The sequence below is a fragment of the Pomacea canaliculata genome, linkage group LG2 (assembly GCF_003073045.1).
Source record: "Pomacea canaliculata isolate SZHN2017 linkage group LG2, ASM307304v1, whole genome shotgun sequence".
In the NCBI taxonomy this organism is placed as follows: Eukaryota; Metazoa; Mollusca; class Gastropoda; order Architaenioglossa; family Ampullariidae; genus Pomacea; species Pomacea canaliculata.
Window position 1 is genome coordinate 12184428 of NC_037591.1, and position 26301 is coordinate 12210728.

The window sequence follows — 26301 nt, forward strand, 5'->3', positions numbered from 1 at the left end:
AGGAATATTTGATTAGCAGTAAAGTAGGTTTAAGCTGAATGATTACTAGATTTTAAAGACTGTATTTTTCATGTCAACGTTTGTGTTCTTGGTATGATGGTGTGCTGCATCCTGGGCTTCTAGAGATGCAGCAACCGGAAAATGATTTGCGTCTGTGTTCTTGACATGCTCCATCTTTTGAAGCTCCGCCGGTGGATTTTGTAGACTTTTCGATACTACATTTATTTGTTAAATTCAGATTTTTGTTGGTGTTTTCTCATCCGAAAGTAACTGTAAGTCACACCAAGAGAATCTTCTTGTGTCCAGAGGTCTGAGGCCTTTCATGACAAAGATACCGAGCCCCACCTTGTTCACTATAATTTTTTTCCCCCTCAATGTATGCAGTAGTACTTGGGGTGGGTGGGTTGAGAATACGTGGGGGGGTAGATGGGTAGGACGGGTGAAGTCACTTAACAACATATTATCGTTTTCGTCACTACATACCCTTAGCCGTCACTTGTCACATTTAGGAGCAAGGGCTTTTAACAGATGCCTTCTCCACCACTTTGCTTTCCCGTCAAAAAGAGGGTTCGCTTTTGGGGTGCTTTACACATTCACCCAAACACTTAACAAAAACAAAAAAAAAACACTGTTCCTTATAAGAAAAAGTGTGTGTGTGTGTGTTTTTTTTTTCTTTTTTCTTTAAATGAGCTTCTTTTTGAGTTGGTTGCAAGTTTTTTTTAAAAAAGATTTTCAATCGTCAGGGTATATCACCCTCAGTGACCCTCAGCGCGCAACGTCATCATCTGGCGGGTTCAAACGGTCCTGTCGGGAGCCTCGTGTTACTGTGTGACGGCAACCTGAGACATCCGGGAGATCACATGTCAGTGAGAGAGGTGTGCCAACGAGTGTTTAGTGGAGGTTGATGGGCAAACCGCCTCATACAGGTTGGAGTTCAGTTGTCTCATAAGTAAGTAGTCAAGTGAGCAGAGATAAAGTCTCCCAACGAAAATAATGAAAATATTTCTTATTTTCTTCCTTTTCAGTAGGGTTAACATTGGTACTAACTAAAGAGAAATGACGCATTTTATTATTTTGGTTTACTTGCACTGTACACTAATTAGTTAATGACTATCGTTTTTTCCAATGCACACTAATCATCATTTAATTGGTGTAGGTTTCTGCCAATACACACTAATCAGTTTAATTCAGTGCATTTCTTTAACTGCAAGCTGATCAGTTAATTACTGTGCTTTGTAATCCACTGCTTATGAATCAGACAAAGACTGGTCGTGGACTAAGGTGGGTAGATCATCTAATCAAGGTAAACGAATTGTATTGTTCCGTAGAGAGGCGTGGATGAGAGTTGTGATTATGTATGGTTTGTGAGATAACATTTGTATTAACTTAAAAGACATACTCGCTCATTTCCGTTCTGTAAAAATGTTTTAACCTCATAGTTATGAACAGGAAACTTTGTGGTCATTAGCTTCATGCTCGTGTGGGACGAGTGTAGTTTGAGAACGACAGAATTGTTTACTAAATCGCAATGTGTTTCAGGTTCCTCATGCTCCTCGCCGCTATTTATAATTATCTATATATTACTATTTATAACTAGTCTTAATGACTCCGAGTGGAGTTCGCCTGCGTGTCCCGGAGAGTAAGTCCTCCGTTCTGATTCGACAACGTTCTCTTTGTCACCTGCCCCGGTCGTCAACAATAGAAAGTGGATTTTTTGTCTACGTCGGGTACGTCACCTTCAGAGACCCCAGGGTACCCTATCAACATTTGGCGCATTTTAAGGATCCTCCCCGCCCAATGGGAGCCACGTATACCCGTGTGACAGCGAACTGAGACCTACATCAGATCAGTCGTCAGCGAGTGGGGCCTGCCAAAGCATTTTTCACCTTTCTTCTCCACTTTGCCGTGTACTGAACAGGAAGCTCGAGCCTACACCTAAAGTACCTGTGACCTTCTGTAAGTAAAATTACCTTTTGTAAAATCTACTGCCCTTGACACTTAGTCCCAACTCTGACATCTTGCTGCTCATGATTGCATGATGACCACACATGTCAGTTGAAACAAAGGAAGGTCAAGTTACAGACCTGACTCATTTTCTTAACGAAATCGCTTTGGTGGTAGAACAAGGGAATGAAAGTAGAGTGTTTAGATTAGTTGCTTGCCTGTAAATGTTAATGAATTCATTGACCTCTTTGCTTAAGATATTGTTACAGTTGAGACCAGGAATATTAACAACTTTGATTAACCCATGAGAGAGAATTTAGTTTTGCAATTTGTGTGTATTTAAAATTTTATTCGTTTTACCTCGCTCCCCTTTCGAAAGGTGCTTATCCATTCGTTCAATAATGTTTCCAAACTGGGTGTATTTGATATTATGTTTAAAATGTGTGCTGAAATAAGACGAGAGTAGGATAATAAACAGGGTGACCACTTGTGCAGTTCAACATTTTTTTCTGTAGAACATAATGCGTTAAACCCTCCACAACCGTCACAGTTCCATTTAAAATTGGTGTCTTCTCATTAGGCCGAACGGGACGAACAGTGAGAAAGAAGGATAAAGATCTTAATGAGTGGTCACGACAGAGCTCAAAGAAGCAAGTCTATAAAGAGACATCAAAAGTTGCAGCAAATTTAAAAGTAGAAATGCATCTTACTGACACCAAGCAATTCCCTTCCTTCATTGACTAAGCACGCTGAAATTGTCAATGCTAAAACTGATAATAAATCACAGGAGAACAATCAACCCGCAATAAGCCAGGTTGCCTAAAAGAAACATAAATACTGTTGATCAAGCTGTGCTGAATGTCTCTTTCGTTGGTTGTTGGTAGAGGCACAGCAGTCCTTTCGATAACATCCTGCGTGCAAAACAAGATCGCATAGGGAATAGGCTATGGAAAACATCCTTTGAAAGTGTCTTACAAGGATGTGAGAAGGTAACCTTAGCCTCACTGCTTTCACATTTAAGTGCCACGGCATTTAAAACCAGCCAGGCATTCAAAAGGTCTGGCTTGTTATTTAGTGAATTTTTTGGGGGGAGTTTTCTAGTATTGCAGAGAGCAGAGGATGGTATACAATACTATCAATGGCTAGGGGTCAGGAAACATTCCAGAGGCAAAACTGTTTACTTATTCTCAAGCACATCTTGACATCTTCCCCCAAAGCATTATGGGAAAAATCCTGGCGGTGTTGGAGCAAACAAAAGAAACGGTGTTGTGCTGTTTTAGATATTTGTATAATATCTACTATTTCACTATAAGAGCTATGTAACATATGTAGTGGTGGGACACGTCACTCTGCAAGTTCTGAAATAAAAAGCTATATATGTATTAGGCATGATATTATTTTGCAAACAATAACAGGGGAACTCGGTAGTGTAGCGGTTAAAACATTCGCTTGTCATTGCTTTTAGTGAGAAATGCAGGGTTCAAATCTCGTCTCGGGACACTCTGTACGTGACACTTGTTTGGCTTTTTTCTGGGTACTCCGGTTTCCTCCTCCATCCCCTCTCCTACATACTACGAAATCACCTGAAGGTGGAAGGACTTTCCTACTAAATAAACCAACCATCACCAACGATAGCACTATTCAGTGAATATGAATGAGTTTCAAGCTTTGGTGTGGAGTTTATGTGACCTGTAGCAGGTGAGATACTGTGACAACAGTTTTTACCTAGTGTAGCATGACGGTGTCTGTGCACACATCTTCGCACTTTCTTTATCAAGGTGTCGTACATTTACTGATGTCTTCCCAACTCTCGGTTTGCATTCTTTTGTGTGCAATTCATCTACACGGAGAAATGCGATTTACAAATTCTATTAATATTATCATTTCTCTCAATTAAAGTCAAGTGTGTTTAGAAATAAGATAACCAAGAGAAAAAATCTTCCTAGCCAGTTTTGTCACTCGTTTTAGTTGAAGGTTGGTCGTAGGCTTCAACTTGCTCCGAAGCATGATTATTTTTAATACTTATATCTCCCTACTAAATCTTTCCCAGCTGCTTCATGCATAGACATGAAATCAAGAAGAAATTGAGACATACCACTACTATACTGAAGTATCTTAGACAGAGAGAGAGAGACTGAAGAAAGGAGCAGCTGAGAGAGTTGTTTTCCTGCAAATGACATTACGAAAAGGTATATATCCCTTTCTTTGACTTTATGATACCATCACAAACCTAAGCCAGCAGATTATTAGTGGAATTTAAAAATGCTTGACTTCAGCGAAGTCATAAAGTAACCAACACCAAATAAAGCAACAGCAGTTTGGAAGAGTTGGTAGTGGCAAACATCAACCCAGTAGAAGCAGGTGAACTTTGTTTGTTTATTGGTGTTTTATGCCATGCCAGCAACTAAGGCTATAAAGCAGGTGAACTGGGTGGTTAGACAGATAGCTCGTTCGAAGAACATCTGATTATTTTTCATATCTGTCTTCAATGACGAGGTGGAGGAATGGGTAGACCCATGGCTAATCTTTGGTTCCTCTTGCTGCTTCACCTCACTGGTGTATCAGTGACCACAAGCCAGCGTAAGTAGTGCTTTGTTGTCGTGTTTTGCAATTAGTGACTGGATGGACCTAAGTTATTTATAATACATGTAGTGTAATTCCACGGGAAAAAGAAAAAGAAATGGAAGGTCAACAAAATTAAAACAATGTTTTATTCAAGTTATCTACTTGTATCACAGAAAATTAAAGAGAACACTTTAAAATTGTAGCATTAAATGCAAGTGCAAAAAAGTTCGACTCTCTATTATCTCGATATACAATGCTACATTTTATTTTCAAGTTATTTTTCTTTATTAAAAGATATTTGATATATCATGTTTTCTCAATTTTGTGTGAAATAATTTTCATACCGTCACTAATTTACCCAAAAGTTAAAGTTTCCAAAAAGAGATGTTTTCTGTTGTGCTCTTAGCATTATATAGGATGTGAAACTGAGTGCCAGAAACCCCGCGTGTGATCTACACTAATAAATGTTTTGTTTTTATATTAACTGTACTTAGTGTGCGTCCCAGAAATCCCATGGGACTATAATGGGACTATCGAGTCGCCAGGATTTCCACATGAAAACTACGGGAACCAACATTGCTGGTACTCCTTTTCTCTTCCGAATACATTCAGCAACTGGAGAATCAGCTTCACCTACTTTAACCTCCCGAACACATCATGTGACAGAGATTACATCGAGGTACGTCTCCCCTGGACACCAGCACCCCACTGATAGGCACTGGTCATCATAGGGAGTGATTTGGAAATGATTTTTAGCTAGTTGCTTCTTTTTTCACTTTATAAACTTTCAACACACTAACCTGTATCACGAGATTTGCAGGCAGTGAAAACAGATTTACATGATTGCTTATATTCTTTCAAAAAATGTTTATTGTAGTTAAAAGACTGAGACAAATTCTACCGCCCATTGCTGTTCCTGGTTGTGCTTGACGTTCTTTAGATTATTTATTCTTATTGTTTGTTGTTGTTGTTATTATTAAAGAACATTTATATAACTTTTCTCAAACGGGCTTTAGAAAAAAAAATAACTGTAACTTACAGATTCAAACAAATAATGAAGTTTAAACACAAAACAAACTTATTGACAAAGAATTATACAGAGAGATTGTGACAACAGAAAGACAAAGTAAAACAAAGAAGAAAATGCTGCACTCGAGCATGAACACGACATCAAAATAATAACAGTAAGAAAGTCGTGGTGAGGTGGAGTTCAAAGCTGTGTGCTAAACCATTCGACGAATGTCACAACTCAAGACACCCAGACATTGATGAATGTCCAAACAGTGACGAGGACAAGTGGCTCCCCATGTCCAGCGTGCACACAGGTTGATGGCAGAAACTAAGCATCAGCACAAAAGTCGAGCAAAGAAGATTTGCTGATACACGTAGACAAAGACTCCAAAATGTAGCAAACCTGGCAGAAGAACAAAAACTCAGATGAACAGTCGACATCGCAATCAACAAAAATCACCTTTAAGGAGAGAAAGAAGACAAGAGATGACAAAAAAGGAGAGCAGTTACCCTCAAAACCGTTTGAAGCTTTAGTGAGCTGGTGTATACGTGTATGTATAAATGTGTGTGTACAGGTGTGTTGTTTGTAGTCTCTCCTTGTAGCTTTTTTTAAAATCTTTGTCAGTTTTCTGTTCTTTCGTAAGTGAACTGGTTTTTCTTTTGTACGGAAGAATGTGTATAACAAAAAATACTCTACATCAAGTAAAATCATACCTGAAACAGTTTGACAATATTTCTTTCTGCTGAATTGTCAAACGGGACCAGTTTTATATGCAGTTGTCCAGTTAAGCCTTTCAAAGTTTTACTTGAAATTAATTTCAGGTCTACGGTTACTCACCAATCCAAAGGTTTTGTCAGAACTCGACGCCTCCTGACCTGACAGGTGTCCGCGGAATTCTGTTTTATTCCAGCTTGAACTCGTCCGCCGGCTTTGGGTTTCAAGCTAATGTCAGCATGGTGTTCGGTAAGTGAGCTTTAGTGTACATAGCTTAGTGTGCAAGGAGCCATGTAAGTTAGTGTCACTAAAGCCCTATTGTCACAATGTTGGGCACATAGCGGGGTTGGAAGCCCCACAAGGCCTTAGTGAGTTGTGCACACGGCACGCAGAGAGGCCTTGTCGCTAGGTTACAAGATATAGCTCGTGTTTCTATTTTCTCGCTAGGCCGACCTACATTCCAGTCGGAATGCTTGAACACAGTAGGCTCCCTTTTACCCCCGCATTGTACATAAAAGCCATGTGTTCGAAGGAGAGCTATGTTTTCATGATTTCTCTCTGGGAGAATTATCCGTGTCTGTTTGACACTGCACATAGATTACATTAACCGAAATGCAGGCTCGATTAAATGAAGCAGTTCATTAAAAGTGGAAGAAGACATTCCCAAGAATCGTCTACGCGCTCGTGAATCTTCAGAAGATATTTCCTTTAGAAGACATGACTATGCCCCTAAGCGACTCCTTCGCGTTATCCACTACCTCATCCACATCCTCTTTTTCTTTCTTCTTTTCTCTCTCTCCGCTACATTATGCAATATCACTATCATAGCCGCAGTTACTCGTCGCACTCGTCGTCTGCCATATTATTGACTACCCATAATGCTCTGCGTGGATGACGTCAGCTCGCGAGACACTTGCGTGGCCTAGCTACGTGGGAATAGGACGATGGTGCTAAGCTGCCTTGTATGCAAATTTTTGTACATGAACATTGCAGCGTGGGAATAGGCCTTAAGCTGGTTTCTATGTCAAAGCTATTTAAATGATGTACATCAGGGATGCACAACCTACGGCCCGCGGGCCATATCCGGCCCGCGAAGCTTCTGCCCACAGTGCAAGAAATCGGCATGTTAGTAATAAAAGAAGACCTTAAAAAAACTAAAAAAAAGGAAGAAGAAGTATTTATCCACCCGTAGGGGCGTTTCCCAATCTTTTTTTCGATGGACGAACATTTCGATTCAGCACTCCGACTTGGTGTCTCTACGATGAGGCCGGACATTCAGAAGTTGGTTTCGGGAAAACAACTTCAAATATCCCACTAATTACTACATAATTAATGGTAAGTACAACTTGTTTCTAATAAAAAATGGTGTCCGACACGGCTGTCCGAAATGGATATGGCCCGCAGGCCGAAAAAGGTTGGGCATCACTGATGTACATAAATGAGCGTCAGTGACCTGTTGACTTTTCAAGCAGCTAGACAGAACTGTTAATATGAAAGCTACACGAGCGCCATTTCTAGGAGTAACTGAACAGACAGCGGAGTGACCGTGCATCAGTCAAGACAGCTATATGAGTGTTACTTAACAGACAGCTATGTGAACAGCTGTGAATAGTGTACAACTGAAGAAGACTGGATTTATTATACATCTACAGGAAAAGTCAATTTTTAAGAGAAATTTGTCTCAGCTATGGAGGTTATAAATCAGCAAAGTATTTAACTTATAATGTAGACAAACAATTGTATGATGATTGTTCTTCTAATCTGTTCGAGTAAATACCAACCCACGAGTAAACACCAACCCACCAACAAAGGCTGAAATCATCAAAGTCATCAAGTCCTTGAATTTTGGCAAGGCGGCAGGCCCAAATGGCATTCCTGCAGAGGCACTCAAGGCAGACCCAACAGCCGCAGCTGGGAACAGAAGCAAGTTCCAGCAGACTGGAAGCTTGGCTACCTAGTAAAGTTACCCCAAACTACGACCTGACACAGTGCAGCAATTGGCGTGGGATTAGGCTGTTGTCCATTCCTAGCAAGGTGCTGACCAGAATCATCGTGGAGAGACTGAAGAATGCTCTAGACAAGAGACTGAGGCAAGAACAAGCAAGCTTTCGGCAGGAAAAATCATGTACAGACCAAATCGCTACTCTACGAAATATTATCGAACAGTCCATCGAACGGCAGCCGCCCCTATACATAGCTTTTGTGGTTTTTGAAAAGGCCTTTGACTCCGTAGACTGGAAAACCATCTGGAAACTGATGCAGAACTACGGATTTCCACCAAAGTTCATTGCCATCATCCATGCCAAGTGATCCACAACGGAAAGCTGACTGACCCCTCTGCAGTGAGGACTGGAGTAAGGCAAGGTTGTATGCTCTCACCGACAATCTTCCTGATCGTCATAGACTGGATAATGAGAAGAACAACCTCTGACAGCAACACGGGCGTTCAGTGGACCTTCGCCAGGCAACTTGAGGATCTTGACTTTGCGGATGACATCAGCCTGTTGTCCCACAGGTAACAACACGCACAGACAAAGCTCACTCGGCTCGCAGAAGAAGCAGCGATGACTGGCATGACCATCAACATCAAGAAGACGGAGGTAATGCTGGTCAACAACAAGCAAGAAGCCCTACTACAACTATTCAACTATATGGAGAATGTATATATACAGAGTCTGACCGTTTCACCTACCTTGGCAGCATAGTCACCAAAGATGGAGGTACAGATGAAGATGTCAGAAGCCGAATAACAAAGCCAGGCTTGCATTGCACACGCTACGACCTATCTGGCACTCCAAAGCTTTATCTGTACACATCAAGATCCACATCTTTAACACAAATGTAAAGGTAATCTTTCTGTATGGATCTGAGACATGGCGACAAATGCCATCACCAACAAGATACAGACATTTATCAATAAATGTCTGCGCCACATCCTTAACATCAGATGGTCTGAGAAGATCTCCAGTACAGACCTGTGAGAGAGAGCCAACCAAAAGCCTGCCAGCCAAGACATCAAGAAGTGGAAGCGGGGCTGGATTGGTCACACCTTGCGAAAGCCAGCCGACAATTTAACAGGACAAGCTCTGAGCTGGAACCCACAGGGGAGGCGCTATGCTCTACAGGGGACGAATATGAACAAGAAGAAGAATCTGTTCAAACCCTGACTAGACTGATGTACATTCGCCTTACTAGAAGTATAAAGAGATGTGGTATTTATCATACGTTGACCTGTTCTGTCGCACCTAGTACTTGATACACACTTCTGTGTCATTCTGCTAACTTCTAATGCCATAGCGGTTTCTCTGTGCACACAGTTGGTGCTGTGTGAAATATTTTTTCTTAGTTATAAAATAGATTCTTATGATGTATTGAGTTATGCACAAAAGTCTTCTGAGTAGCAATTGAAGTTCTTTTCTTTTCTTTTCTTTTCTTTTCTTTTCTTTTCTTTTCTTTTTTCTTTCTTTTCTTTTCTTTTCTTTTCTTTTGTAGAAATCTAACTACTAGCCAATCCTTGAAAAGCTGCTACATCACAGCATTAACCTTTTCGGGCTCTGGAGATGAACTAAAGAAATAGAAATCTGTTTTCGCTAATATCATTTTCTGCAGAAATTATAGCAGTGAGTTGACGATTTGTAAAGCACTGGACCGAAACGACAGAGGGAAACAGCTGGATCTGAAAACATGAAGGATGATGATGATGAGATGTGCTGCCTCCCTTCTAAACTCATTAGGGTTTTCAAAGAAACATTCAGTAAACCTATGAGCAGCTAAACATAAGTGGTTCTCACCTATGTGATCTGTTCTATGATTGCAACAATGGTTTGAATAGTAGCATTTACAGTTTTTTAATTAATATTACTATTATTATTTTTATTATTATTCTTTTTAAAGCGGCATAAATTTAAACATATTGCTGGAATATAACGCTATGTAAGTGTACACTATTTTTCTAATAATTATTATTATCTGCTCTGTTGTTTTTAGAATGTGGAAATCCAAACATACGGCTCCAAGAAAATATTTCATATTCCTTGAGATTTAGACAGGATTACCCAATGCCAGGAAGATGTGAATGGGAGGTAACTGCAGACCAGGGACTGGCCATCATGATGATAGGTTATTTGTGGTACAGTGACTACCAGCCGATAAATCGACATGTTAAAATGTACAGAGGACCAATCAAAGACGAAAGTTCTTTGATCACAATGTGAGTTGCTATCAGCGCTTCTGTTTTCTGCAAGAAGAGCTCATTATAAGGTTTTATTCTAAAACTACAAACACATGTTTAATTAATTAATAAGATGCAAGCTTTGCTGGAATTAGAGAGTATTCTCTTGTAGCCTCAGTAATTGGTAAAGAAAGGGAAAGTAGTTGCGAAATGACAACACTAACAATGACTGAACATAATAAGTAGTTCTCATTTAAAGGCACACTCCCATAGTGACACAAACTTTAAAAGTCTCTAATGATTCTGAAGCATTTTAGCATTAAAACATAGACACATTGAATTATTTACATGAAACATTTGGCTGGCCAGATGCACGAGAAGTCGTAAATTTATTTCGTTATCACTCTGCAAATTTTGAAAGACTATATATATATTTACAAAATCCCTGAACATTTTTTCAAATTTACTCAAAATGAATAATTATTTTAAACTAATCTTCTAAAACTTCATTCAGAAATTAATTTTTAGAATAATTATTCAGTTCAACGTGTTGTCTGATTGAAGTAAATCCAGTTACAACATGGTTGCCGTCGACGAGGCATCCAACAGCATACTCATCGAATACATCGCCAACTACTCGTCTTACTTCGAAATCTTAATGGCGTTGCAGGCTTCAGAGAACTGTAAGTATTCCAGACCGGATACTGCAGAAATTAACTGCTATTTACCACATAGGTATACAATTTTGGTTTCACATTTTATATAAATAAAGTAGAAATTATTCAGGAAATTTGTAATTTTTTTAATAGAAAGGAATGCATTGTTTGCTATACACTATAGTAGAATATATTATGTTAAATGGTCCTGTTATATCTATGCAACTACTTATATTTTTGTGTGAACTAATAGTAAATTAATAATAAAATTATTAGTTATCTACAAACATTTATTTACATTCTTACGAAATATACAAGCTGCAGTTGTAGACAATTCAAGACAGACACATTTTCGTTTGCAGTAGTATGGAGGAGGAAAAATCCCAATTTAAATATGGAAACTAATGTTCCTTGCATCATTTTGTAGCTACTTTTGGCGTCGCTTTTATCTCAGAAAAGTTAAAAATTTAAATAAAAAGTAATAGTGAGCATTTATGCTTGTCTTCTGGGATATCTATTCATCTTTTATTTCTTGCTTTCTACAGCTACATGTGGTTCAGTGACAAATGCCAGCGCTGGAGACATCTATTTTAGCGCATATCCATCTCATTCCATCAACGGATACCAAAGGAACGCAATCTGCGTCTGGACTATCGAAGCTGAAGAGGATGAAGTTATTCAGCTACTCATTACAGAATTATACATACAAAGTGAAATACCCGGATGTAACGACTTGGCCCGCAGTTATCTGGAGATTTACGATGGATCACAAACAGACAACAGTTTACTTGTCCGGTACGAGTTCGTGAAAAATTAAAATACTTATATTTATATTAAAAATTTGTGCGAAGTAAACACGTGATTATCTCTGAGGGGTTTCTATAACGGTTTGAGTAAATTATCTAGTAATAAAGGAGATAATTAAAACAGCTGTAATAGATTTTAATAAGAAATAAATAACATTTTGTGTGTGTGTGTGTGTGTGAATTTAGCGTTTGTACTTGACAAAAGCAAGTAAATGTTTCCACTGCAGAGCGTGCAGTGCTTATGAACTACCCGGTTATAACCCGGTAACATCTACAACCCGGCGTCTTGTGGTTGTGCTGACGCTTGACGAAGAACTTGGCTTCACTCAGGCTTATTTTACAGCTCGTTACAAGTCTTTCAATGAATCTGCATGTAAGTTTTTGTTCAAAGAGGATTTGCATGTGGTTTTCACATAGTTACCTTCTGACGTTTAGCAATGTAAGTACAATAAAAAATTGTGTCTCTTTTAAAGTCACATTTTAAAGAACAAAAAAGAAACTATAAATTATATTGTGAAATACAAAAATATTATATTGATTATGTAAGTGTGAAGGAACATCACGAAGAGGATAAATATATCCATATTTTAAAGCTTTACTTAAAAAGATGTTCATTAAATTAGTCAAAGTACATAAATGTTCGTTTCTGTAGACAGCTACGATGGCTTAAAATTATGTTTACTCCTTTGTTTGGTTATTTCCTTTTCTTTCTGTTTTTCTTTGCTGATTTTTTTGTTTTATTTATATATTTTTATGTTCTTGTTTTTATCTCTCATCCGCTTTTTGTCAATCGCATAGACGACAGAAGTAGAGACGATAGAAATAACAATAAATTGAAAATGTCATCGATCACTCCAATAAAACTCATTCCATCCTTCTCTGTACGTTCAAAATAAATGTTCAAATTAACTAAATATGTTTTTCAGTTCTGAGGGATTGTGGCGGGGACATTTCTGGTGACCAGGGTGTAGTGTCATCTCCAAACTACCCGGCGAACTACGACAACCTGCGAGTGTGCGAGTGGAGGATCACATTGGAAGATTCGTTCACCATTAGGATTGATATACATGACCTTGACATCAGGCCCTCTAATTACGGGTGTCATGGAGATTCTTTACTGGTAAGAACGTATTTTGGATCGCATGAACCTTAAAATTCCTCGGTACCCGATTTATCAGGAAGGGTGAAGGTAGTTGAAGAGAAAAGATGGGCTCTGTTATTCGCATGCAGTGCTCTTGATACAGTGAACCACATTTACGGTAAGCTGCCACTGGAACTCGATGGGGAACAGCTAGATAGTTCAGCTGCTAGCAAATCTCGCCACAATGACATGTCTTGAGCAGTGGTGAGCAATATCGATACAGAACGACTAGTCCAATCAAATAGACCCCCCTCCCCTTCAAGGTACCCGGAAGGACGGTTTTAGACACATGACTGAACTGGAAAAAGCAAACTGTCGCGTATCGCATTCGGCACCGCAGGACTCGCACTCTCACAGACACACTCACAACCACACACACAGACTTCCAGTGTTGTCCATAGGAATGGGAATCCCATGGGAATCCCATGGGAAACGTCCCATGGGATGGGATGGGATGGGACAGCACACATTTGTATTTCCCATGGTAGTCGATACTTGATATTGCAAAATAAATTTACTGTTATTTCATTCATCAAGGATTTAAATCTTTCCTCTGAATCATCTATTGTATGTGAAGTAGCAGGAATTATAGAACAAAAGCCGAAAAGTGGTTTTCAGTGTTGTCCATAGGATCTTTAATACCATGGGAATCCCATGGGAAACATCCCGTGGGATGGGACGGGATGGGACAGGCATAAATTGCCATGGGACGGGATGGGACGGGATAGAAAAATATGTCCCATGGACAACCCTGCAGACTTCCACGCGCCCGAAGAGAGAAACGAAGCCAATCACTTCTCAGTGGACACAAAACGCATACATGAGAGGACAATACAACACGCAAGTTTATTGGCGGTACCCAAACTACGACTCGCCAACTTCAAAGGACGGGAAAGAAAAAAGAAAAAAAAAAACAAAAAACAAACAACGAAACAGGCATGAAATGAAAACTACAAAGTAACCCGACCGAAGGAGAGATTCCCCCCCCCCTTCCGGAAAAAAAAACGCAAACAGTGAAGTACACCCCCTGAACAAACTAAAGGTCCCGCGCGACGTCCAGTGTTCACTGTAACAACAGTTTATCCGCCTCCCTGACTTCTGCCAGAGGCGATGCAAAGCTGACGTCACCACGTCCAGTGACCACGTCACACTGCCGCTTACTGTCCTGTGGCCTGACGATTCACACAGTTCTGGTGTCTTGGAATTTGACCGCTGGTCGGTAGTCCAAGCGTACCCTTCTGAGCTTTGAGAAGGATGCCTTTGCTTACACCTGCCGTCTCCCTGTTCAGCGCGTTCTTCGGAGCCTGTACAAAGCCATCCACGTGAAAGACACATTCTTTGGCCATACACATACATAATCACAAAGCCGGTCTCTTATGCGTCTCTGGTAACATTATCTCAACAACGTCGTATGCTATGACAGAAACAAAACCCTATCTACATAGAGAAGCCCCCTAATACAATCCTGGACGCTAAACACATATCATTATAACACAAATAAAAATCCCCCAGAATACAGACTCAACACATAAGCCCGTCCACAACCCATATACATCTATACAAAGACCTCGCACACTTGCACACCGGCCGGCCAGCCACTAGCTTGGAAAATGGCGACAGGAAGTTTTCTGTACTCACCCACTCGGCTCGTGACGTACCAGCTCTGCCACCCGCAGAAAATGCCGGAGAAAAGAAACCTCAGCGAGGACACTTCTCATCCCAGGACAAAGCACACAGCCTCGCTGGTACACCAACGCCTTCCCGTACCAAAGCTCTTCGATCTGACTCCGGTCCGATCCCGGACTTCCAATACAAAGGGGCCGGTCTAACTCAAGGGGAGAGGGAACCACGCGACACAAACAACCAGAAAAGAAGGCGTACTTTTGAGGGTGGTGACCAGTGTTCTTTCAAAGGCTTAAATACCTATATAGTATACATCTGAACTTCTCGTATTCCACTTCCCAGCCAGCCAAATGCACTCTTCGTCCTAATTATTCCTGTCATCATACCAACATCATATGGTCTCAAGATTTTTGGTTATTTTCCAGAAAAACAATGGAACTTTCTACCTTTTCATATAACCCACCTAGGTAAAATTAAATTCTCTATTATCTATCTTTTTTCCTGAACCTTTTCGCTGTTCTCCATTTCAAAGCCGATTTACGTTTTTCTGATTTACCGACATTTTGCAATGGTCTGAGAATATCAGTGACATCGACTGAACCCCCGATAATAAGTGTTTTGTGCCATCATTGATAGACTTCTTTGTTTACTGATGCCTCTATCCTTTGTGCTGAAAACTGAGAACCAGGGAGTTCAATCAAAACAGCTTCAAAACAAGTGTCACGCCTTGACCTCGAGGTCTTGTTTTTCTTTGATGCTGAGCACTATGGTCTCTTAATGTAGTTTGTTATGCTTTTGTCTATGCTATGTTTCTTTTACATCTATGCTTGTATATTTACATATCTTTTTGTAAGGGCATTCAAACTATTTTAATTTGGAGAAATGTGCTGTATGTTTAGATCACAGGTGCATACCCCACAGGGCAGATCCACCGATTATGTGGAAGCATCAATGGACTTGTGATATATTCAGCGAGCAACAACTTGACGATGAGGTTTGTCTCTGACTGGGAGAATAATGGACGAGGGTTTAATGCATCGTGGAGAAAAGGTATGATTCCCTTAAATAGTTTAAATAGACTTATTGAAGCTGTATAAGATGTTTGAGCAATTGTACATAAATAGGGAATGTTTGGATTGTACTTATACAATATTATCTAGTAAATAACCTAAATCCTATCATCAGGAGATATGCGATACTAGGAATAGTCTTTAACCTTGTGAACATATTTATTTGTTAAATGTTTCATAATATGATTGAATGCTGCAATATGTCTCATTGAATGCTATATGTCTCATCTATTTCAGACAAATAATTTGAAGTTATTGTATATTCATAATGTCCACGGTATATTTACAACAGCAAATAGCTGTCTGAGAATTGTAGACTAAATTCAGCTTCGGTCAAATATCGTAAGCGTTTAGAGAGCATGATGTTCGTTTACACATTTTATATGAAACGCTCCCTTGAATTCTACTTCGAAAATGATTTTTAAGCCAAATCTGTTAGCTAATTAACTGTTTTGTGCTGGTTCTGCCTAAAAGAACAAACCTAAATATACTTCAACTTCTTCTCAAGACGTTTTTGCTAATGGATTATTCGAGTTCAGCGTGTAGCATTCGGTATGATTAATGCTCCATTGCTGTTTATTAGACCTGTTATTTATTTTAAAAATTCATTAACATATTTCTTTATATTTTATACAACCAAAAGTTGGTAATATAGTGTTTTGATGCATAAATTGGCTAACAATAATAAAGACGACTATGTGCAATAAGCAGCTGCTGCAGAAAGGTCTTTAAAACTAATATAATTGTACTCAATACTTATTAGCAACTCCATGAAGATGAAGACAGGAAACGAAGAGCCCAATAAACATACATTTAAAAACTTTAAAAATGCTTTTTAACTTTAATTGCTCTCTTAAATCTATATACATTTTTAGTTAAAACATCATTTATTTACTTTTGAAATGTTTGAACTTGTTTGACACAAACATAGCCATGGTTGAAGTATAAATTATAATGCGTTTTATATCTTTGCTTAGAAAGTTATGATGGGAACATGTCTTCAGAATGCGTAGGACTAATAGACTTTGGGAAAGTTTACCACAGTGCACAAATGCGCTAGTGAAATTTTAACTTTAATTAAATTAACTTTATGTTATATCTTCAGCATAGTTACTATGATATCAGTTTTGACCATAATATTTCTGGACACCTCATTTATTCTAGCATGTGAGTTGTCACTGCAGACTTCCAGCGGCTGGATACAGTCGCTACGATTCCCAGCCACCTACCTGGACAATCTGAGCTGTTCGTATTTTATAGGGACAAATACTTATCAACCTGGCATCTCTTATACCTTCACTTTCGAAACCTTTGATCTACAAGAACCTGATTCCAACGGATCTTGCATATACGATTACTTGGAGGTGAGACGTGGGGCAAAGTACAGGGTATTTCATGGATAATTCATTAGCACCGTGGGTTGACAGCTCGTAGACATCCTCGTTGACAACAGGTCAAACCCTTCTCATGCTATTTTCCTTTTGGGCCTTTAATTTTTCCATTTTTCCTATCATCAAAACTTTCAGCTACTCACCTGCAGCAACAGTTTAAAGTCTAGTACATGTAAGGAGGAGACCAGCCTCAAAGGGTTGCATAAGCGGATTCTATGACCACACAAGTAAACGGGTCTCACCATATCTAGGGCAATGAGTAATTGCTGGGCAGGTGAGGGGTTCCAATCACAGTGTGCACCAGGCTTGAATCAGCGACTTTTGCAATTAACCAAACTGACCATTAGGCTCCTTTGCCTCGTCACTAAGGGAATGCAGGTAATGAATTATCCAGGGAGAACGCTAAACGGCTAACGCTCATCAGGGAAACTGATCTAGAGAAAGAATACCCTTCGTTTCACCCCCACCCGTTCTTTAATATGATCACCATATTTTAACTATGGTGCAGCAAAGCAGTCACAACGACAGTCTTTATTCATAGCCGCCATTTACTCAGCGGTGAGTGCAAGTCTGTCAAGGTTCATCTCTGCAGTAATAATGAATCCGAGATTTCAGACAGACGACTTGAAGTTGATGTTGGTGTCGCTCACCTTGATGTACTTGCGTGGACTGATGAGCAAAAGATGGCGTCCGTTTTATCACCGTTAAGTTTGTTCTGTGTCATTCAATCTGTCACAGCACTAATACAGGCTTTGGAGGTGTTAAGAGTTAGCAGTACAAATGTGTGATAAGCATTGGATTGATGAGAATTGATGAGAAACATGACGAGACTGGATAAAGAGAAAAATTGGTGTGACACAGAAGTTAAAATGCTATAGACGACATTTTGTTAGACTGCTCAGCTAAAAGATACAAGCATGGCCTGATTGATGTAGTCACTTTCGCTCATAGAAATCTGACAATAAAACAATAAAAACTACTGCTTTAGGAACAGGAAAGAATGGATGATGATGATGATGATGATGATGGCAAAACTATGGATTGATTCTAGATCCTGCAAGTTCCATCCTATAACCCGGGATACTTCGTACCTCCAGAGGCAAAGAAGGTCTGTGGAAAAGGACCAACGGAAAACTTAAGAACCTATTTTCCAACCACCCTACACTTTGTCACAGACGGCAACATAACAAAGGGTGGTTTCAACATTTCGTTTTTGTCGACAATGGCTGGTAAAGTGATATTTTTCTGTTTATTGCACAGAGTACACTTCCGGTTATGTTCATATCCTGAATTTAACTGTAAATTTTGCATTTAAAATTTAGAGACAAAGAAAAAAACTAATTTCTTTCGTGGATAAAATAATTCATCAAACACTTTTGATTGAGACTAGTTTGGAGATTTGTGAGTTAGATAGCCCTAAGGAAATTAGTTCTGGCACAGCCATTGAAAAAATTTCGGCTGGCGAGATGAAAAAGTAGATCGTAATGTCTTCTACGGAAATACCTAGTAGACGATCCAATTGAAGGTAAGATAGATATGATGGAGGACTAGGGATAATGAAATTTGGAAAGGATTGTGAGCTAGTAGACAAAGAAATTATGTTCGTTCACAGTTTAGAAATATGGGTAGACGCATTTTGATTATGAAGAATGTGTTATAGGGTGCGGCGAAAGTCTACTTGTAGGAGAAAAAGGTTTCATCACAAGTCCTAACTACCCAGGGATATTTCCCCAATTCCTTCGATGTACCACTACCATAAGAGTACAACCTGGACACAAAATCATTTTGATCTTCACCTCATTTTTCTTGAGTGAAAACTTGCAGCCAGATAACGGACAAGAGTGCTGGAGGCGGACTGAAGCTTTCCTGGACATCTACGAAAGTCTTTCTACGGGATCAGCCTGGATCGGGACGTAAGTATTCTTTCAGATGTGTTACATAAAGAACAAGTACGCTACACTGGAAAAACTCGATGGTCAGTGCTGAGAATATGGGCGACTATAAGCTGGCATTGTAAGAAATATGGCCAAAGAAGAAAAAGGAAACGGCGCTAGCACATTACATATTAGACATTGCAACATGTTTATAGCCAAGCTGGCCAACCGGCTGTGGTTTACTTGAAGTACAGATAAGAGATTCCAAGTGTATTGGTTGAGGCCTTCATCAACAACAACCATGCTCTCTGTTGCCAAGCTCCAGGATGGAGACGGCGTAAAATATGCCGCTGGAACCAAAGCAAATGGAAACATCTATTGGGACAAATATGGATGATTTTGAATGGTTGCAAAAAAGTTGTAACTTGGCGGTTATGTATAATGTGTCGTACGTCGTGAAATATTTGTCCATAATTTTTGGTTAATTATATACTTTACTCTCTCACATCACGTACTTTTCTTCTGCGTAATTTCCTTCTGTTTTAAATGCTCATCTCCACGTCTGTTCCTCCATTTAATAATCATTTACCTTGTTATTCTAGTCCTTTTCGTCGCCTTGTCTGTTAGTTAATGTTCTTTGTATTTTAAAAAGTATAAGGCAAGATTATACAAAGAATATTCACATCGTATCAGATACTGTGGGTATACATCGCCCCAACCTATCACGTCCACCAGCAATGAGCTGACCCTCATCTTCACATCCAACAATAACTATTATGCTACTGGGTTCAACGCAACATACGTATCGACTTCCTCATCGACTGGCAAGTATTGAACTCTCTTGATCTCGGAGACATTTGGGGAAACAATATTGATAGTATAGAAACAGTTGTCGTATGGTGTACAGGAAGTTATGCTCATTCATTTAAAAAGCTCTCCAAATGCCTGTTGCTGTGTTGTTGAAAGTTAGTCCACGTTTACTTCTTGAGTAGACAAATGTAGGGAGGAGGACTTTGTCAGTAAATCATCACGCAGACAAATCCTTTCCATCATGCCGAGCGATTCATGTTGCTCATAACGTGGTACCTATGTCTTTGATGAAACAGCAAATAATAGTGTCAAAGCTGAAATGCGATAACAACTGGTCCAGTAATGACTGCAGAGTCAAAAAAATTACTGTTTCATTTTTTGTGGTTGTGCTGTATTTTAGTATTCATATTATACATATATATCAGAACTTTTACAATATCCTTCTTCTGTATATGATTGTTATGGTAATTAGATGTGTAAACATTTTTGCTTTTGATACATTTATAAATAACATATGTTTGTGTATAATCATGTCATCTAAGTGACGAACAAATCTCTTTGTGGACATGTGATAAGTTTAGGTCATCAAGTAAGATAATTATCCTGTAATCTAGAAAAAAGGCTAATCACCCTATTAAAATAAGTTGGCACCTAAAATGTATCAACGCTTGAAGCAACCACCATTAGTCGAGAGATCGCGAGATTATTAGCGACTGCCTGAATTTTTGCAAACCAGAGACACTGCACTTACATACAGGTGAGATTTCATTTTATAAATCATTTAGCTACAAAAAACGGTTTGTATAGACTGTCATCTATATTTTATTGTTTTAGATTATTATGCCAATCAAACGGTGACAACAGGAAAGCAACTTGAAAAAAATTTATCTTTGACACAGTGACAGTGTAAATAACGTGTTATAACCTCTTTAGAAGACTACTCACCACATGTCTATCATGGTTAGTTATTCAGTTTGTTTAATATCTTTTTTTCATTGTTATTATAATTATTGTTTACAGACTAATGGAATCAACCAGATTCTCTCCGGAACTATTTATCAAAGGGCATATGTGTTTAGGACAACACAGCAAACAATGGCATTAGCTCCCTCTCTGATGATACCTGGACCGGAAGTGACTATGGGTTCTTATTACTAGTCTAGAAAACTCCAGAAATACAAAGCTGCCAAGAGAGCCAGATGACCGGTTGGCTTCCAACATCACTGCCTGACCTTTTGTTTTAAGTGAAATACTCAGTGTGAGTATAAAACCCGCTATGAAGTGCTACCAGCCCCCATGTTGAGCTGAAGGATGCTACTGAAGTCCTACACTGACGCTCTACGTGCTATTATGATTATAATTAAGAGTGTATATAAGGGCATGAGTATTTTTTAATTTATATTGAGCAATTATACATGTTTATAGAGTTTATATAGACATTTGCTTTGCTTATTTGCATATCTGATGTCTATGCTTGAAACGTGTGCACACACATCGATGGATTAAATACTTTCAAATATGTTTATAAATATATGGAATGTTTGTGAACAAAGCATTAAACGGCAGCTTTTATACGGGTTCATGCATTTACTACTAAGCATATTTGTTATGTGCATATAAAATTAAAGAGATTAACTGATTTCATCGTTGACTGATTATTTTTCTCTTTTTTTCCAATATTGTTGTGCAGTCTGAGTGTTTATTCTTAATATATCTTTGTTCTTAATAAATGTATTATTTTGACTAAATCTGTTTTACTGCAACATAGCTTTTCGTATTTTGACAACCAAGACATTTCATATTAATAGTCTTATTTTTAAGCTTTATCTTTATCTTTGTTGTTCCATTTTCAAAACAAAAAAAATTTCCCGATTGTTTAATCTTTGAAGAGGTACATATATACACAATACTCTATTTTGTTTTTTTTAATTAAATTGTAATATGTTTCACTTTTGAAACATTTTAGTTTCAGGTCAGTAATTGGAGAGCCGAGGTTACCATGACTGTCAACGAAGGAAATCTGCCAATCATTTGAAAATATTTTCTTTCAGTATTGAGTAATTAGTAATGAATAGGTAGTATAGAGTAAATATTTTGCAAGAAGACTATCAATAGTGATTATGATAAAAAATGAAACATGGTTTATTGCTTTGGCTCTAAATGACTCATGCAATTTCTACAGCAAACCATAACATACACTTGTTTCTATATCACTTAAGTCTTCCGTTTTATTATTAGAAACTCTGTGTCAAGTCGATGTATAAAGGAAATATGTGAGAGCAGAATGTGAGTTGTATATAAAAATCGTTCGTATCTTGATGTGAGTTAGGTTTCTTCACCTAAGAGTTTAGGCTCTCCTTTTTTTTTTTTTTTTGTCCTCCTTTCTGCTGCTGTTAGTGATTTTTGGTCAATTTTGATGTGAACTGTGCTTTTTTATTTCTTTCCACTGCCTGATTCTTTTCAGGACTATTTTCCCTCCTAAATCAACTTTGTTATATTAATGGTCCCTAAAGTTATATTTTTGTCATATTTTCTTCTTAGCTGCTGATTTTACACGTTTGCATGTCCAAACATCTTGGATTTCACTCACGAACTGAAGATTTACCACTGGCATATCGGGGACAAAAATGGATCAAGGCAAGAAGATCTGCTATATTTATTAATATCCAAAATACAATTAGTGTGCATCCTTTGTTTTTTCGCAGGAGAAAGTACAATTTTCCAAGCCTGGTTCATTCATATTTTTTCAGTTAGTAATGCCCTTCACTCTCTCACTTCATGCATTGTCGTTCTGTTTTAAATGGGCATCCTTACAATTCATCCTAAGTCTATATTTGCTCATGTCATTCTCCTTATTGTCTATTAGCTAGCTCATTGGCTACATAGGGAGAACTCGCACGTTGCTACCAGCTGGCGAAGTAAAAGTAAAATTTCGACTGGTATTTTAAAATTAGTTTATCTAGTAAGCGTCAATGTTGACAATTACCGGTGATACTCGGTTTTAAAGAGCATTTTTAAAACATCTACGTGGAGTAAATTTTAATAAATATAGGTTTTGCTTACTGGTAGTAAAGTCAAGTGAAAGATTTGTAACTGTATGCGACAGAGAATTCACACATTGGAAAGTAGGTCAACCGTTAGAAATTAACAAATTATTTACACGATATAAACAAATATAAAGTATCAAACAAACACATAGTTTATTGCATTATACATTTGAATTTAAATTTTACTTACTGTTTTCTTCTTATATTCAGTTGAATACAAATCCAGGTTCAATTGAGTATCCGGTAAACGAATTTAAGATGGCGCTTAAACACAGAATCTTTGCCTACTTTCGAGCATAACAAAATGCCTGATTGGTGGTCTTGTTCAGCCTTTGAAGGGAAGTAATCTATAATTGAACAACTTCTTAAGGTTCCAGTACTTGTCTCCCTTATGTATTCATTCATTTAAAAAAAAAAAAAACCACAAAATGCATTTTCATGTATTGTTGGAAATAAGTCCATGTCTTTTTCGGAATAAAAATGCATTTAGCTCTGTACAACATACAGTTACTTTTGCAAAATTCTTGTTTGTAAATGAGTCCTTTTTTTTAAATATATTTACATATAAAAGTTTTGCTTTTTTTACAGGTTTATGAATAATATTTGTTTTTTTATTGTTAACGTTATTGTTGTTTAAATTATTAAAAATGTTTTATATCTTTATTCTGTGAGTCGTTTTCTCACTTTCTTTTCATGGTCATGCTATTTTTTACAGACTATTGCAAATCAACAAGATTTTTCCGGAGCTGTTTATTCGGTCACGACGTGTGCGTGTCTACGACGATAGAGAAGATAACAGCATCTGTTTCCTTTCTGACGATACCTGGACCGGCAGTGACTATAATACTAATAGAAATAAAGTGCATCCTAGGAAGGCAAGAGGATTTCAGAAAACATAGCTGCCCTCCTAGAGAGTAAGATGATCAAATATCCCCCACAAACCTCACAGTCTGACCTTTTGTTGTAAGTGAAATACTTGTAAATGTGATTCCCTTTCAATCTGATACCCACCACCATGCCAAGTTGTAGGATGATGTAGATGTTATACATAAAACTGCTGCTATATTTATAGTTTTGTATGTAAGTGCTTGAGTATTTTCCAATTAACGTTGAACAGTTATACACGTTTATATGGATTATGTAGACATTTACGCCGCATTTTTGAATATGTGATGTTTATACAGGTGAACACATTTATAGTTTCAGTACTGTAATATATGCATATGAATGTATAGAGTTTTTGTCTACGAAACATTAAACGGTAATTTTCTACGAGTACACGCGTTTGGATATAAGCTTGAGCAAATGTGTAAGTGAGTATGATATGTTTTTCTTCGTATGTTTGAATTAAATTGCAAGTGATATTCCGTTATATCCATTCTTTTTATAAAAATAATCTCTTTATGCAAAAACTAGTTGTGACTTTAAAATGGGTTAACTGATTTTATTGTTCGTGTCTAAATCATTATTATTTTGGGATTTCTTATTAATAGCTTATTCCGAAGTTTTATCTTTGTCTTTGTCGTTTCATTTTCAAAGAAATAAGATAAATATTATTCAATCTTTTCACGAGTTCAATGTATGATATAGTACTTTATGCCGTTTATCAATGCACACTAATTACATTATAATATGATTCACTGCTGAAGGATTTTAGTTTCAGATGAACGGTTGAAAAACCGAGGATACCGCGACTGTCAACGATGGAAATCAACCAGCTGAAAAAATATTTTCTTTTAACAATGAGCACTTTGTAATGAGCAAATCAGCTTGAGTAAATATACTAAAAGAAGACTATCAATAGTGATTATGATAAAAACTGACACATTGTTCATTGCTTTTGCTCAAAATGCCATTTTTTTATAATTTTGATATGAATTGAGTAAGTCTCCCGTTTCATTATAACAAAACCATGTATCAAGGCTTATTTTTGATTCTCGTGTTTACATTTTTATTTAGAAAAGTTTTTATATGGTTTAGTATGTAGTTTAGTGTAAAGTTTAGTACATGTGGTTTATACAGGTAATTGTCGTTACATTGAACAGGAAGATGGCGGCCGAGAGGACAACACACTCTCACCATCAATCGGCAACGGACCACGACTGTCATTCTTCTTAAGATTCTCTACTGTCAGTAATTCTTAAAAATCTAGTTGTTTAGGGTGTATAACTGTGATCAGGATTTTCTATTTTTCCATGTAGAAAAGCGGCACCTAAGTTTTCTTATTGAAATCTTAATGAAGTGCTAGATCACTAGATTATGGTATTTTAGTGAATTTTCTTATCACAAAGTAAGATCTTATAGGAACCCAACTAGAATCTTTATCTAGCAACTTGTTAACGGATTATCTCGTATCTGGTTATATCATGAAACTTGTAAATGCTTTATATTGTTTTCTAGTGTTTACTTTGCTATAGATCAGCTGGTTTTCAGGCTGCTGCATTCTTCCAAGAAAAAGAATACACTATCAAGTGTCTAAACACTATACATACAAAAACACAAAACATATTATCATACCATGGCGCTGGAAAGAATATTTTTAAATAAAAAAATAGATTAGTTCACAAGAGAGTATACCACAAGACCTGCACCAGATATATTGTAGCTTGTAACAAGTCAATCCGGTCCTTAATGATCATATGATACTGGTAAAATGTATATAGATAGTTGTCTTTGCTAATCTTAATGGTTGAAATTTACATGCTAGCTTATCCTTCCAATAATTATGTTAACATAGTTTTATTATGTTTTCATCAGACTTTCAGTTTTCATATTTGTACATAGTCCTAGTGGTTTTATCAGTATGCTCGTAAACTCAATAGAACTCAGCAGTGTTATGTCCAGAAGCAGATTTCGTATACGGGAATCTATCATGTGTAATTTTAACAATGGCAGGTTTGACTTTTGTCTGGAAATCTGTTATTATAAGTTCATTGATTAGTTAATGATATAAATGCTCAATTTAATAATATTTCTATTTTTATTTGTAAGATATTATGTTTATAACTTACACAGGCAATTAGCACTTGTGTATAGACAGAATTGTTTATAATAAATCATGTAAATAAAATATGGACAACAGTTTGTTGTTGCTTTTGTGAATCTCGCCTGATCGTATAGCAAGCCCTGTAAGAACAGAAATTTGGAGTGCTTGCAATGTAGTGACCCAAAAGAAACATTTTTGAAAAGAGAAAGAGAACCAAAGCAAGCAAGCTGAGGCAACCGCTAGCTATTTTAGAAGTTGAAACCAAAGTTATACAATTTTGGCTAACACCCAAGAAAATTTCATTTTAAAAGGCGCTCATCCATCCTTCTCATGATATTTCCACACTGGTTGTGTTTAAAATGTATGGTGAAAGTAGACCATTGTGTCGGAAGGTATTGACCATGCTGCAAAACATCTGTGAAACCGCAAATAACTGTGTGTTGGACGTGATTGTAAATAAACTTCTTTTAAAACCCAGAAAATTTAAATAC

General features: G+C 37.7%; 1 protein-coding gene across 4 annotated transcripts in view; it reads left to right on the plus strand.

Annotated features, from left to right (window-relative positions):
• The first annotated feature begins 828 nt into the window (after positions 1-828).
• LOC112557064 (cubilin-like) overlaps positions 829-26301 on the plus strand; it is a 49872-nt gene continuing 24399 nt past the window's right edge. Inside the window, exons 1-16 of one of the 4 annotated variants that reach the window (XM_025226692.1) lie at positions 830-1956; positions 3534-3642; positions 3995-4133; positions 4441-4524; positions 5004-5188; positions 6343-6484; positions 10223-10445; positions 10971-11089; positions 11608-11857; positions 12096-12241; positions 12795-12988; positions 15532-15682; positions 16867-17066; positions 18145-18322; positions 18754-19006; positions 19661-21416. In XM_025226692.1, coding sequence (XP_025082477.1) covers positions 4118-4133; positions 4441-4524; positions 5004-5188; positions 6343-6484; positions 10223-10445; positions 10971-11089; positions 11608-11857; positions 12096-12241; positions 12795-12988; positions 15532-15682; positions 16867-17066; positions 18145-18322; positions 18754-19006; positions 19661-19802 — 2283 coding nt within the window. In that variant the 5' untranslated portion in view covers positions 830-1956; positions 3534-3642; positions 3995-4117 and the 3' untranslated portion in view covers positions 19803-21416. Of the gene's footprint in view, positions 1957-2828; positions 2934-3533; positions 3643-3994; positions 4134-4440; positions 4525-5003; positions 5189-6342; positions 6485-10222; positions 10446-10970; positions 11090-11607; positions 11858-12095; positions 12242-12794; positions 12989-15531; positions 15683-16866; positions 17067-18144; positions 18323-18753; positions 19007-19660; positions 21417-26301 lie in introns of those variants that run through there. The other 3 variants (XM_025226690.1, XM_025226689.1, XM_025226691.1) reach the window with 3 other exon arrangements.